The sequence below is a fragment of the Podarcis bocagei genome, assembly GCF_964188305.1.
Source record: "Podarcis bocagei genome assembly, contig: HAP1_SCAFFOLD_44, whole genome shotgun sequence".
NCBI lineage: Eukaryota > Metazoa > Chordata > Lepidosauria > Squamata > Lacertidae > Podarcis > Podarcis bocagei.
The window spans coordinates 561,963-578,046 of record NW_027670336.1 but is presented as its reverse complement, the minus strand read 5'-3'; the positions used below and the strand labels follow the sequence as shown (position 1 = coordinate 578,046).

At 43.3% G+C, this 16,084-nt stretch overlaps 1 protein-coding gene across 8 annotated transcripts in view; it reads left to right on the top strand.

The window, feature by feature from the left end:
* LOC308579474 (uncharacterized protein) overlaps positions 1–10,541 on the top strand; it is an 80,855-nt gene extending 70,314 nt beyond the window's left edge. For all 8 annotated transcript variants that reach the window (XM_081214014.1, XM_081214016.1, XM_081214013.1 and 5 more), the window contains one exon: positions 7,447–10,541. In XM_081214014.1, the coding sequence (XP_081070140.1) occupies positions 7,447–9,437 (1,991 nt within the window). In that variant the 3' untranslated portion in view covers positions 9,438–10,541. The remainder of the gene's footprint in view (positions 1–7,446) is intronic.
* Positions 10,542–16,084: the final 5,543 nt, after the last annotated feature.

Sequence of the window (16,084 nt, the reverse complement as noted above, 5' to 3'; positions counted from 1 at the left end):
GGGTACCAGAAAGAAACAGAATTAAGTGTGGTTAAAAAAGTGAAGTACCTGGGGGTATTTTTGTCCACCAAAAACCTAAATTTATTTAAAGACAATTATGAAAAATGTTGGTTGGAAATTAAAAAGGACTTGGATATTTGGTCAAGATTGAAACTTACCTTGTCAGGTCGAATTGCAGCTATAAAGATGTGTGTTTTGCCGAAAATGTTATTTCTGTTTCAAACCCTACAGGTCGTGGACAGAGTGGAATGCTTTGGAAAATGGCAGAAGGATATATCTAGGTTTGTCTGGCAGGGCAAAAAGCCCCGAATAAAATTTAAAATACTAACTGACTCAAAAGAAAGAGGGGGGTTTGCCCTGCCGGACTTAAGGTTATATTATGAAGCTGCAGCCTTCTGCTGGTTGAAGGATTGGTTTTTGTTGGAGAACACCGATGTCCTAGATCTGGAAGGGTTTGACAATGCTTTTGGTTGGCATGCATATTTGTGGTATGACAAGGCGAAAGTTCATAAATTGTTTAAAAACCATATTGTCAGAAAATCAATTTTTGCCGTCTGGATGAAGTATAAGGATCTACTAGAAAGTAAGACCCCGAGGTGGTTATCACCGATGGAAGCCAAGGTTCTCAAAAAAAGGCCCAATATGGAGGCCTACTGGCCAAAATATTGGGAATTAATTGAAAGAGTTGGAGACAATTGGAAGCTACAAAGCCAAGACAAACTAAAAAGTAAGGTGCGAGATTGGTTACATTATGCTCAAATTCAAGAGGTCTTTAAAATGGATAAAAAAGTTGGTTTCCAGGTGGAGAAATCGAAACTGGAGACGGAGTTATTAGAACCAAAAACTAAGGTACTTTCGAGAATGTATAACTTGCTGCTTAAATGGAATACACAGGATGAGACAGTTAAATCTGCTATGATAAAATGGGCACAGGATGTTGGACATAACATTATGGCTGAGGACTGGGAAAGGTTGTGGAACACCGGTATGAAATTTACGGCATGTAGTGCCTTGAAAGAGAACATTATGAAAATGGTATACCGGTGGTACATGACCCCAGTCAAGTTGGCTAAGATATACCATCTGTCTGATAACAAATGCTGGAAATGTAAGGAGGCAGAAGGGACATTCTTTCACCTCTGGTGGACCTGCCCGAAAGTAAAGGCCTTCTGGGAATTGATATATAACGAATTGAAAAAGGTATTTAAATATACCTTCCCCAAGAAACCAGAGGCCTTTCTTCTGGGCATGGTGGACCGGAAGGTGTTAAAGAAGGACAGAACTTTGTTTATGTATGCAACCACAGCAGCAAGAATTCTTATCGCAAAGTACTGGAAGACACAAGATTTACCCACACTGGAGGACTGGCAGACGCAGCTGATGGATTACATGGAGTTGGCAGAAATGACTGGCAGAATCCGAGATCTGAGCGAAGAAACAATGGAGGAGGACTGGAAAAAATTCAAGGACTATTTGCAAAAATACTATAAGCTGTTTGAATGTTAAGATTGTACACGATTAGGAAACGTTATGCTTCTGCAACTTGATTAGGTAAATGATAAAGTAAGTTATGACATAAAAGGAGACAAATTTGAAACAAATATATTATGTTTATTATAAAGGTATTAAAATTAAATTACAAACTTTTGAAATTGGTAACATAATAAATTTAAAGGTACAATAAGCGGTGAAACAAGGTAATAAATTGCTGATATTGCTAGATTAAAGAACGCAATGTTGGGAGGACGTGAGGAGGTCCAATAGAAAGTAATTTGTTGAAAGATGATTTGAAACATATTTAATTTTTTCTTCTTTTTCTATTTTTCTTTATTTATAAAAATTGTTTCTTGTATGTTGCTATGTAAATGAACCTGTGAACCTATGAAAAGAAACGCAATAAAAAATTTATAAAAAAATAAATAAATAAACTTCTTCATAAAAACATGGTTCCAAACAGTTTGACTGAGATTACATACTGACTCTGCTCACAACTGAGGCAGACTGACTCTGACTGAAATCATACAGAGAAAACAGAGAGAAAATGGCTGCTAAGTCACATGTCAGAGTGACTCAACAGTTAGCAGTTAGGCCTGAATAACTTTAGTAGGCCCAAATGATTGTGCAGTCCCAGCACTTCCCAGCCTGCTTTGCTGCTTCTACTGTCATGTGTCTTTGTCACATGACACTCCCCCAAAGACCTAGAGAGCAGAAGCATAAACATGAAAAATTAACTTATTCATATACTTTGTCCACAAGATTCAGCTTTGCAATCAATTCAACATGTTGCACCCTAGGGAACGTTTTGTAAATAAATCAGACAAATTATCCTGTGATTGACAATAAACCAACTTAATCACATTACATTGTATATAGTCTTTAACATTGCAAAATTTGGTGGCCATGTGTTTTGCACGTGCTGAAGTGTTCTCTGAATTAGCGAATGTGATACCAGCTTGATTATCCTCATAGATTGTCACAGGCTGTTGCACTTCATATCCCAAATCATTTAATACCTGGATGTACCATGTGACTTTGTTACACTCTTCAGATAATGCAGGAAATTCTGCCTCACATGTAGATGTGGCAACAAAACCTTGCTTTTTGGATTTCCAACCAGTTAGTGAATTTCTAAACATGACCACTAGACCGCTGGTTGATTTTCTCGTGGGTGGACAATTTGCGAAGTCACTGTCCACAAACACCTGCAAATCACTTGAATTAGATGCAGATAATTTTATACACTTAATCTGTGTACCCTTCAGGTACCTCAGTATTTGCTTCACAGCAGCCCAATAATTTACACTAGGCTTACTTACTTTTCTGCTTAGAATGCCTACACAAAATGAAATATCAGGCTCAGGTACAGAAGAGATCTTATTACCGATTGGTATAAATCTGGTTAGGGACGTGGGTGGCACTGTGGGTAAAACCACAGTGCCTAGGACTTGCCGATTGTATGGTCGGCGGTTCAAATCCCCGCGGCGGGGTGAGCTCCCGTCTTTCGGTCCCAGCTCCTGCCCACCTAGCAGTTCGAAAGCACCTTTAAGTGCAAGTAGATAAATAGGTACCGCTTTATAGCGGGAAGGTAAACGGTGTTCCGTGTGTTGCTCTGGTGCAGGCTCGCCAGAGCAGCGATGTCACGCTGGCCACGTGACCCGGAAGTGTCTGCGAACGGCGCTGGCTCCCGGCCTCTAGAGTGAGATGAGTGCACAACCCTAGAGTCTGTCAAGACTGGCCCGTATGGGCAGGGGTACCTTTACCTTTACCTATAAATCTGATTGATCAAACAAAACATCACTTTCAGTCTTTTGAAAATCTACAGTCATAGGGGTTTGCACAGCATTACAATCCTGCATTTCTAGCTGTTCAAGCAGACCTTTAATCTTTTGCTGTTGGCATATTAAGAAACTTCCATCTGCTTCTCTGCATATTTGGACCCCTAAATAGTGACTTATTGGTCCTAGGTCTTTTAGTTTGAAATGTTTTTCCAGCTGATTTGCTATATTTTGAATTTTACCTGTGGGACTACCTGCCACCATCAAGTCATCTACAAAGATCAAAACCAATATGTAATTGTTGACTGATCCTTTTGTATACAAGCAAGGGTCAGCAATACTCCTTTTAAATCCAAGATTTGAGTTGTGTGTTTATACAGCATTTAGCACTTTGCTTAAGACCATAGACAGCTTTGTCTAATTTCACACCAAATCATTCCCCTCCTCAAACCCTGGGGGTTGTCCCATGTATATCATCTAGTCCAGAGGAGCATTTAGATATGCAGAAGTAATATCATAATGACTCACTTCCAATTTCTTGTCGGCTGCAACAGACAAAACAAGCCTCACCGATTCTGCCTTGGCAGTGGGCGCAAAAAGCTCACCATAGTGAATTCCTGGGTTTTGTGCAAAACCTTTTGCTAGCAGTCTAGCTTTAAAACATGTGTCACCAGACACCTGAATCTTCCTTTTAAAGACCCACCTGCTAGAAATTCACTTTTCACCTGGTGGCAATTTGGCTAGTGTGTAAACCTTATTTGAATGATCTCAACTCTTCTTTCATGGCGTCAAACCATTGGGTTTGTTCCTTAGAAGGTAGTTTCAGAACTTGAGCAGAAGAAGAAGAAGAAGAGTTTGGATTTGATATCCCGCCTTTCACTCCCTTTAAGGAGTCTCAAAGCGGCTAACAATCTCCTTTCCCTTCCTCCCCCACAACAAACACTCTGTGAGGTGAGTGGGGCTGAGAGACTTCAGAGAAGTGTGACTGGCCCAAGGTCACCCAGCAGCTGCAGGTGGAGGAGCGGGGAATCGAACCTGGTTCCCCAGATTACGAGTCCGCCGCTCTTAACCACTACACCACACTGGCAAAGTCCTGCAGCTCTGTACAATTAACATGACACCCTTTTGTTGCACCAAAAGTCAATTTATCTGGAGGGATACCCTTGGTAGTCTGTGTGGACCTCCTAGGAATAACCACTGGGCTTTCCTTCTCTTGTTGCTCCTCCAGTTCATCATTTTGTTGTTCCTCTGATTCACTGCTTGTGGCACTTTGCAAAGTGTCAGTTCCCCCACTTTCTAGCCTTTCTTCAGCAGCTGCCTGCCTGAGAGGCTCCTGTGGCTGTACTGAGAGAGGAATTAAAATACTAGGATTGGCATGAACCTGTTCCCACCTATCCTGTTCAGCAAATTCAGCATTTTGTGAAATGACTACTCGGCCACATCCCAAAGCAAAATGATAATGCCTGCTAGAATAGCCCTGATAGCCAATGAAACGTAGCTTTCTGGTTTTAGGCTCACCTTTGCATCTCAGAAACTTGGGGATATAAACAAAAGCCCAACTCCCCCACACGTGTCAACCTGTGTGATCTGGTTCCTTCCCAGAAAGCATTCTGTAGGGAATATCACCCGTGGCAGTAGTGAAAGTATGGTTCACTAGAAAATTTGCAATCAGGAGAGCTTCTCTCCAGAGCTTTGCATCATTTTGATGCAATCCAGCTTCAGTTAACAAGCTGTCCTTTACAATTTGTACGACACCCACATGTCTCTCTGCAACTCTATTTTCCCAGGGACTATTTGGACATGTAAGACGATGCGTTATTCCATGGTGTTTAAGCCATGTCTGGAATGATTACTTAAATGATTACTTAAATATTCACCTCCTCGGTCGGTTTGGAGTTGAATAACTGGCCTTTGAAAACGTCCTTCTGCCCATACCTTCCAGGACTTAAAAGCATCAGCACATTCTGATTTGTTTCTCAATAGATATAGCCATGAATACCTTGTTTTATCATCCTCAATAATTAGGCAGTATCTAGATCCTCCCTCACTCTCTGGGAAAGGAACAATTAAGTCAGAATGAACAAGTTGCAAAGCATGTATAGAAATTCTATCACTTCTACCTGGTATTGGTTGCAACTTTGTTTTTGCTTGCTTGCAAATAGCACATTCAAGGTATGTGCTGCACTGGTTGACATTTAAATCTTTACATATTTTTTGCATGTTCTCCAGATATTTGAAACTTGCATGCCCCATTTTTCTATGCAAAGCATGGATGCAGTTTTTATGCAGGCAATTAGAGTTTTGCTGACATAGTTGAGTTATTAACACATCATTTTTTCCATCTTTTGGTCTCTCTGTGACCCCGTCACTGGGCGGAGAATGCTGTAAAGAATACAAGCCATCCACCATTTTTGTAGAAGCAATTACCTTGCCCTGCTTCTTAATAAACCACTCATCACCCTCAAAAATAAATTCAAAACCAACATTTGTAAGGCATGAAATTGACAATAAAGAAAATTCTAGTCCTCAACAACAATATATCCCTATTCTGCGTCTAGGCATGGCAGATAGCACATAGCTATACCTGAGACTGGGCAATTCTGCCCATCAGCAAGATAAATGCTGTCCTTGCCTTTTGGCAATTTGCTGAGTGTTGTAAAGCAGTCAGGGTTGTTCATTATGATTCTGGCAGAGCCAGTCCAAAATGTAGCTGTCTGGAAAAAAATTCTTTTCTTTTCTTGTGGTGGCCGAGACGAAATGTATCCACTTTTCTGTCTCACATGGATCGCTCGCTTTTCCTGGGATTTTCACACAGCAATTTTTCTTCATGTGCCCGAGCTTGCCACACCGATAGCAGTTCTTTGCCAACATGGCACGATCTGTGGAGCGTTCTTCGGTCCCATCTTCTCATGAGAATCTGGGTCTCTGGTTAGCAGGGCGACTCAAACTCCACCAGTCTGCCTTCTCACTCAGCTTTTCCACGTGCTTTTCAGATTCCTCCTGTAGATGGGTTGTTACATACGCCATCGATAAATCTTCTTGCCTCATGCTTTCAAGAGAGGCTATCACAATATTAAAGCTTGGTAGGAGGCTGGATAGAAGGATATAAACTTGATCCAGGTCTGGAAATCTTTTACCTCTCCTTTGCAACTAGAGGAATAACGTGTAAAGTCTGGAGATGTGTGGCTAAACATCCACCTTCAGGTAGCACAGTTCTGTACAGTCTCCTGTTGTTGTTGTTTAGTCGTTTAGTCATGTCCGACTCTTCGTGACTCCATGGACCAGAGCACGCCAGGCACTCCTGTCATCCACTGCCTCCCGCAGTTAGCCAGCACTGTCAGAAAGATGTATCTGATGTAGACGATCCCAGTATTGTTTGGCAGAGTCCAAATCTGCAATGTGCAGGACCTGTGGTTCCTCTAGAGCCAAGAAAATGTGCGCTGTGGCTCTATCATCTTCTTCACCTTCCTGCTCAGAGGGTTGTGGCTTCAAACCAGTTTCCACACAGCGCCAAAGTCTATCACGTTTTAGAACCAGTTCAAGCTTGAGAGCCCAAGTCAGGTAGTTCTTACCATTCAGACGTTCCATCTGGGCAGTGTTGCCAAGATTAATAAACTGCGTAGGTTGCTGAGCTGGTATGGCTTCTGCTCTTGCTGCATCGAGTCTGCTTCTTCGGTACGCGGTCTCACCACTGGACTTCAGTCCCTTTGAGGTCCTCAGCGACAGCACCCTGATTCTCCAGCTTTAGCAATTCGCCATCCATAAAACACAAGGCCCATAACCTGACACTCCACGTAAATTAATAATGCAGAGTTTTTAAGTGAAAGAATAAGAGCTTTACTTAGTTAAAATAAACTTCTATAAACAACATGGTTCCAAACAGTTTGACTGAGATTACATACTGACTCTGTTCCTCACAACTGAGGCATACTGACTCTGACTGAAATCTTACATAGAACACAGAGAGAAAATGGCTGCTAAGTCACATGTCAGAGTGACTCAACAGTTAGCAGTTAGGCCTGAATAACTTGAGTAGGCACAAATGATTGTGCAGTCCCAGCACTTCACAGCCTGCTTTGCTGCTTCTGCTCTCTTGTGTCTGTCATGTGACACAACTCCCTTCAGTTCTTCTCCATTTATTCCTGAGGCTCTAATTTTGTCTTCATTGCAGATTGTGATGAATCTGAAATCGAGAACAAAGGTGACCACGATAAAGTCCCCAGAGAGGAGAAGCCAGATAAAAATGTTGAGTGTGGAGAAAGCTGCAAACAGAACTCCCATTCCACTTCCCTTCAACAAAATCTTATTGGAAACAAACCCTATCAGTGTGTGGAATGTGGAAAGAGCTTCAGTCGGAGTGTCAACCTTATTTCCCATCAAAGAATTCATACAGGGATGAAACCATATCAGAGTGTTGAATGTGGGAAGAGCTTCACTGATAGCTCATCTCTCACTTCCCATCAAAGAATTCATACAGGGGAGAAACCCTATCAGTGCTTTGAATGTGGAAAGAGCTTCAGTTACAGCCACTGTCTCACTTTGCATCAAAGAATTCATACAGGGGAGAAACCCTATCAGTGCTTTGAATGTGGAAAGAGCTTCAGTTACAGCCACTGTCTCACTTTGCATCAAAGAATTCATACAGGGGAGAAACCCTATCAGTGTGTGGAATGTGGAAAGAGCTTCAGTCATAGCTCCAATCTCACTTCCCATCAGAGAATTCATACAGGGGAGAAACCCTATCAGTGCTTTGAATGTGGAAAGAGCTTCAGTCAGAACTCCTCTCTCAGTTCCCATCAAAGAATTCATTCAGGGGAGAAACCCTATCATTGCTTTGAATGTGGAAAGAGCTTCACTCGGAGTGTCAACCTTATTTCCCATCAAAGAATTCATACAGGGATGAAACCATATCAGTGTGTTGAATGTGGAAAGAGCTTCACTGATAGCTCATCTCTCACTTCCCATCAAAGAATTCATACAGGGGATAAACCCTATCAGTGCTTTGAATGTGGAAAGAGCTTCAGTTACAGCCACTGTCTCACTTTGCATCAAAGAATTCATACAGGGCAGAAACCCTATCAGTGTGTGGAATGTGGAAAGAGCTTCAGTCAGAGCTCCAATCTCACTTCCCATCAGAGAATTCATACAGGGGAGAAACCCTATCAGTGTGTGGAATGTGGAAAGAGCTTCAGTCATAGCTCCAATCTCACTTCCCATCAAAGAATTCATAGAGGGCAGAAACCCTATCAGTGTGTGGAATGTGGAAAGAGCTTCAGTCAGAACTCCTCTCTCAGTTCCCATCAAAGAATTCATTCAGGGGAGAAACCCTATCATTGCTTTGAATGTGGAAAGAGCTTCAGTCAGAACTCCTCTCTCAGTTCCCATCAAAGAATTCATTCAGGGGAGAAACCCTATCATTGCTTTGAATGTGGAAAGAGCTTCAGTCAAAGACAGAATTTCACTTCCCATCAAAGAATTCATACAGGGGAGAAACCCTATCAGTGTGTGAAATGTGGAAAGAGCTTCACTGATAGCTCCTCTCTCACCTCCCATCAAAGGATTCATACAGGGGAGAAACCCTATCAGTGTGTGGAATGTGGAAAGAGCTTCAGTCAGAACTCCTCTCTCAGTTCCCATCAAAAAATTCATACAGGGGAGAAACCTTATCAGTGTGTGGAATGTGGAAAGAGCTTCAGTTACAGCCACTGTCTCACTTTGCATCAAAGAATTCATACAGGGGATAAACCCTATCAGTGTGTGGAATGTGGAAAGAGCTTCAGCCACAGGTCCTCTCTCACTTCCCATCAACGAATTCATTCAGGGGAGAAACCCTATCATTGTTTTGAATGTGGAAAGAGCTTCAATCACGGCCCGAATCTCACTTCCCATCAAAGAATTCATACAGGCGAGAAACCCTTTCAGTGTGTGAAATGTGGAAAGAGCTTCACTAATAGCTCCTCTCTCACCTCCCATCAAAGGATTCATACAGGGGAGAAACCCTATCAGTGTGAGGAATGTGGAAAGAGCTTCAGTCACAGTCAGAATCTCACTTCACATCAAAGAATTCATACAGGAGAAAAACCCTATCAGTGTGTGGAATGTGGAAAGAGCTTCAGTGACAGCCGCAGTCTCACCTCCCATCGTAGAATTCATACAGGGTAGAAACTCTATCATTGTGTGAAATGTGGAAAGAACTTCACTGATAGCTCTTCCCTCACCTCGCATCAAAGGATTCATACAGTGGAGAAACCCTATCAGTTTGTGAAATGTGGAAATAGCTTCACTGATAGCTCCTCTCTCACCTTCCATCAAAGGATTCATACAGGTGAGAAACCCTATCAGTGTGTGGAATGTGGAAAGAGCTTCAGTCAGAGCTCCTCTCTCACTTCCCATCAAAGAATTCATACATGGGTGAAACCCTATAAGTGTATGGAATGTGGAAAGAGCTTCAGTCTCAGCCAATCTCACTGATAGCTCCAATCTCATTATACAGCTTTAGAATCCAGGCTTTGGCTAATTGATGTGTATGAAGATAAAAGTGTTATGGGCCTTAATTTATGATGAGTTAAAACAAATGTTTGGGATAACCTTTCTAAAAAGACCAGAGGGATTTCTGTTAAGTATTGTTGGCAGAGACATCCCAAATGCCTTTAGAGAAGTATTACAGCTCAGACTGGCATAACAAGCTACAAGAATTTGCTGAAATGGTGAAGTTGACAAATAGCCTGAGAGGCAATTCAAAACAAAAAATTATTTAAAAGTGGGATAGATATATGTTCAAAAATACAGTAAAGGTTTGCTATCTATGCTAGCATTCAAATGACGTTGGAAAGAGACTGAGTTGAGAAATAAGACCAAGGGTACATATTGATATAGGAATGTATTAGAAAAAAATGTAAAGAAATATACAATAATAAGAATACATTCATTTGTGAAAAAGGAACATACAACGGGATAGACAGGAAGTCCAAAGTGTTGGTACATATATGATTTTGGAATAATTTTTTGTCCTTGTTTTCTTTTTCTTTTTGCATATCAACTTTGTATACATGTTGAAAATTATAGTAAAATAAGCCTTGTGATGTAACATGATAATGTTTACCGATGTAACGTAAGAACATTAATAATTTTTTTTAAAAAAATACATCTAATGCTCTTTTAACATGTGATGTTTTGTGTTTTTATGTTGTAACCATCCTGAGACCTGTGGGTGTAGGGAATAGGTGCCAACTCTTCACCCCCCTAAAAAAATATTTGAGGAGGCCACCCCCCAGGTTTTTTGTGTTTTTTTCCAAACACAACCTTTTATTCTTCTGCAACTTGTCATACAATTTCTCTTTCAATCTTCCCTCTTAAAAAATAAATAATAAATGCACAAAGGTCATGAAGAAAACAAAATACAAGAAAATACAAATGTAGCCAGGTCCCATCTTTGCGGGTGAAGTGCAAAAGTTGCTTTAAAGCAAGGTTTCCCAAACTAGGGTCCCCAGCAGCTCCCGGACTACAGTTCCCATCATCCCTCCCCATTGGTCCTGCTAGCTAGGGGTGATGGCAGTTGTAGTCCAAAAACAGCTGGAGACCCAAGTTTGGTTTAAAGGGAAAGTAGGCTGGCCCTGTGACACCCTCTGCTGGACAAAAGCACTGCCCCAGAATCCGAACCACCCCCAGTACTGCTAATTGGAATTAATAGAGCGCAAAACAGAAATTTGATCGGCACTTCAACCTCTAGGGAGCTTCTAGGTGCTTTCTGAACAATGCCTCAGGTAGAGGAGATGGAATGCTAGAAGTGTTCTCCAGGGCAAGGGGAGTGGCTGGGAAATTGAACTACGGGCTCAAAATATTACTTTTTAAAAAAGTTACTGCCATTCTAGGCATTTCCATTCTAGGCATTGGCCACCTACCAATATTTTATTCAAGTCGGCAACACTGGGTTGGTTGGTTTACAAATTAAATAAATACATAAATCTCCTTCCTTTGCACATGTCAATATCCTCATTTATTATTTTTAAAATTTATTCGCCCTTCATCTGAAGATTTTACAACATACAGGATGAAAACATGGCTTTCTCAAAAACAAGTCAAGTCAGAGAAATCTCTCCTTTTTTTTTTTTGATAGAGTTACAAACTTTCTTGATGAGGGGACTTTCTGTGGAAATTGTGCATCTTGATTTCAGTGAGGCTTTTGTCAAAGTCCTCTGTGAGAAATATGTGAGGAAGCTGGTAAAATGTGGGCTGAATGAGATATATGTCTTAGGACATCAAACTGGGAAAGTGGATTTTAAACTGACTGAAGAGGTTTTATGCCCTTGGGAATTTGGTCTCTTAAATCTACACCTTCGCCTTCTGTTTCCGTGTGCTGCTCTGGTTCGCCAGAAGCGGCTTAGTCATGCTGGCCACATGACCTGGAAGCTGTATGCCGGCTCCCTCGGCCAATACAGCAAGATGAGCGCCGCAACCCCAGAGTCGGCCACGACTGGACCTAATGGTCAGGAGTCCCTTTACCTTTACCTATGCATTACAGCAGGGACATCTAACTTCCAAGATGCTGAGATCTATTCCCAGTAATAAAAAACCTGCCAGTCATCTACCCATTGTCTTTGCCCAGAGTTGTTGAGCTTTTCTCAGGGAGCAGTGACCAGAGTTGTGGATTGACCAGTAGATGGCGATTGACCTGTTGCACATGCCTCCATTCTAGGAATTTGCAAAACAGCATCAAAGCTTGTGTTACATGAAATACATTCGACAAACACAAGATGTAACCGGCTGTGGATTCACATTAACAATACTCTTCTATATATTCTTATCACAATATCAAAGTTTATTTTGCACATAAACAACACATAAAGTGCAATATAGATGGAAGTCCCAATAAATCAGTTCATTCATAAAAACCAAATGTCTGCTAGTTTCTGTTCCACATATGTTCATAAAGTCCAATTTGGAGCCTGCTACAGTTCCACAGTGTAGTAGTGTTCCACATGCCTCCATTGTAGGAACCGCACTCCTGACCCAGAATTTCACAAGAAGTCCCAACAATGATTCCCCTTTCAGACAGGATACGTGAACCTAGGCCAGTAGGGTCCTCCTCTCCGGCAGACGGACAATCCCTTCCCCAAAGCCCCTCCCTCCCCCACCTCCCCACGGGGGTCCCTCCCCAGAACGGCCTCCACTGTCCGGTGTTTGGACACCTGCAGGGCATGGAGGCCTCTCAGGGCAGCTGCCTGGCAGCTCTGCATCACCTGGAGCAAGAGATCTTGCTCTGGCTCCAGCAAAAGTCAGGCTGTCAGTTCCTCACTGCTGAGAGTGCAGAGTGGGGGGCAAAGAGCCCTGGCAGCGGGAGGAAGGTCTGAGGGATCCTCTCCCTACTCTTGTTTCCTCCAATACTCACCATTGCTGGATGAAGAAAGCCTGTGGCACATCTTCAAGAAGAGAAAAACAAGTAATAAATGAAATAAGAAACTGAGACAATAGGAATCCACTGTTTGCCTCGCCTTGTCCTGCGTCAACTGCCACCAACTGCTCTCTTCTCCACTCGCCCCACTACTAACCCAAAATGGCCGCCTGCAAGTCTGTGGTCCTTGTCACCATGGCAACCCCCCCTCACCTGGACCTGGGCCCACCTGGCTCCACCTACTGGGAGATGATCTATAATGAAATGAAAAAAAAAGTTTTAAGATAACCTTTGTTAAAAGACCAGAAGCGTTTTTATTAGGTTGTTTAGGGGAGGATTTACCAAAACATAAGAAAAATCTATTCATGTATGCGACAACAGCAGCCAGAATTTTACTAGCTCAAAGATGGAAAGGCGATGAAATACCAGCGAAAGAACACTTAATTTTAATATATAAGGAATACAAATTTATAAGCAAAAGAAACAGAGGTGTTATAAACCAGTAAGGGAAGTTGGGGGAAGACACGGAGGGGGGGGGTGTTAATTGAAATTGTAAAATGTAATTTGAATGTTTGATTATGTTAAAATTTCTTTAATTCAGTTATTAAAAGTGGCTCCTCTTACTTAAGGGCCCCACAGACCTCATGGGACACCAGAGCAGATTCCTTTGTTGCTTTTTTGAGTTGACCAGCAATGGGGGTTGCATTTCCTTATTTACAGGAGAGCTATTGCTAAAGCACATGACATGCTCTTCACACTTAGTTATCTATTAGGAACAAAGGCACAAATTATTGTGTGTGTGTTTGTATTTGCAAATTACCCCAGTCTCTGAGGGGTGAGATTCCAGGGGTCCCAGGCGCTTTCCCATCTTCGGTTTCCTTGGAACGAAAGTCAGCGGACACTGTGTTGTCTTTATGATATCTAGTTTTATTTACTCACATACACAACCGGAGTGTAGGACGGAGGGGCTCACAGCATCAACACCCGAACAGATCTTGCTTCTCCATCTGTCACAGCTTTGGCTCCGGCACAGAGCAAGCTGGTTTCGGGGTTTCCCACAACTCTCTCTGGGTCTTGCTTTCCTACCTAGCAGCCAGGTGAGACGGGAGGGGGGAGGACAGCCCCCCCATTAGCTGCAGCTCTTGCAACCCACCTCCTTCGTTGGGGATGCTGAGGAGGACACTCTATGGCCAGGGAAGGCCCTTGTCTTGCCAAGAAACTTGCCTGTGGGAATCGTGCATCCATAATGCTATGGAAAGGGTGAATGTCTTCTAGAATTCTCTGGTGTCACCAGAAGAGGAAGCCGTTCTTTTCAGTCAGGTCTGTTCTCAACTGCAGAGGATGAGTAGCCTTGGGAGCCTCTTGGGGAGATGGAAGTGATGAAAGGACTGAATCCATGAGGGAGAGCTTCTTGCTCTGAGATGGGGGGACCTTCGGGCAAAGGCCAGCAGAGAAGGGATGCTGTTGGCTGCTGGTTTCTGTTCCTCCCCACTTTCCCAAAGGGCGTAACATCAGCGGTCCTGCGGGAGGAAAGAGCGTCTCAGGGTCAGGGGCCAGTCTGGGCCAAAGCGGCCCCCACTGCCCCCACCACGTAGTCCCTGGCACTCCTGAACCATGAGGGCTGCAGATTTTGGTCTTGGACCAAATTGGGGGCCAAACTGTCAGTATTTCATTCTCCCAAAGCTAGTGTAACATGATATCCATGTTTACACCTTCTGTACTGTCTGTGTAAGAATGGAAGTCAGTCTGTAAATCACTTCTGGCCTTTGTACTCTTCTACTCTGACCAAGGAGGAGACGGCTGTGGAAGACAGCTCACACCATGTTTCTTTGTTATTTTCCGCTGTAAATAAAGCTTGATTTCACATTCCAACACAGTTTGCAGCACATCTGCAAAGAGAAGGACATGGGGACAGGTGAGTCCCTCCCTGAACACCTGGCAAGGCTATTCCAAGAGTTTTCTCCTGGATTCCAAGTCCTACTGCAGGGGAGGAGGGACATCCCAGGCCTTGGGGGCAAATCCTGGCCTCCTTCAACCAGAATGTGGCTCCCCAGGTTAAAAAGATGTTCAATATCCGGTTTCACTCCACCCTTTTAAAATTAAAATATCAAAACAGATCCCAACTTTCAGAGCATGTAAATCACAGGAGTGGAAAGACTGCTGCGCCACTCACAGAAATAGGACTACACTTCCTTCTCCCACCTTTAAAGTATACGTAAGGAACCTCAACTTCGCTCTTCAAGCCAAAAGACAACACTTCCCCGTTCCCGGGCAAAACCCCTGGGCTTTCATTAGTAGAGCCGCCATCATGCCAGTGGTGTTTACCTCAGCGGAACGCAAGGACTGACTGAGCGGGCGGCGAGATGCTTTCAGCCTCGGACACTTGGCGGGTTCTGAAAAGGCTGTGCAGGCCAGATTCAGGACCCTGGAGGGCTGGATTCGGCCCACGGGACATAGTTTGAGGACCCCTGGTCTACACTGACTGGCAGCTTCTCCCCAGAGTTTCAGGCAGGGATTTTGTCCAGCCCTTGCAGGAGATGTCAGGGGTTGACCCTGGGACATTCTGCATGCCAAGCAGATGCTCTAGGGCTCCCCATATTTGCCTAGCCTTTCAACGTTATGCTATTAGCAACCATGGAGATTCCACCTGCCTCTTTTGAGAGGAGAAAACTCACCGGATCAATTTAAAACAACAACAACAATAATATATTTATACCCCTCCCATCTGGCTGGGTTTCCCCAGCCACTCTGGGCAGCTTCCAACATAATATTAAAATACAATAGTCCATCAAATATTAAAAGCTTCCCCAAACATAACAGCAACCATCCATTTTCAGTTCATTGAATTGGCAATTAAGCATTTCTGGAAAGGGAAATGGCATACTTTTGTATATTAGCATAAAAAGCATGCATGAGAAAGTATTACTCATTTATGATGAGAATAGGATTTATTTCTTTTGAACCTCGCTTGGTTCCTCCTTGGCAGCCAGTGCGATTGTTTCAGCAGGGCTAGAACTCAGGACCCGCTGCCTTGAGGGACATCTAAGAGCAGTTGGGCAGGGGAAAGGTCTCCCTTGGGAGGTGGTGGACTCTCCTTCCTTGGAGGTTTCTCAGCAGAGATCGCACGGCCATCTGCCATGGATGCTTTAGCTGAGATTCCTGCATCGCTGGGGGTTGGACTAGATGACCCTGGGATCCCCTCCTATCTCTCCACTCCTGAATTCCAGGAGGAGCTTCCTTGCCTCCTGCAAAGCCCTTTTCCCTGCAAGCTCTTCCTCTGGTTTCTGGCCAAGGGAGGGAGATGCTCAGAGTCCAGCCAAGAGCCTCACCCCCAAAAGGATATCTGGGCATTGGCGTAGCCAGGGGGGCAGATGCCCCCCTAAATCCATAAGAAATAATAAGAATCTGAGGTTCTGCC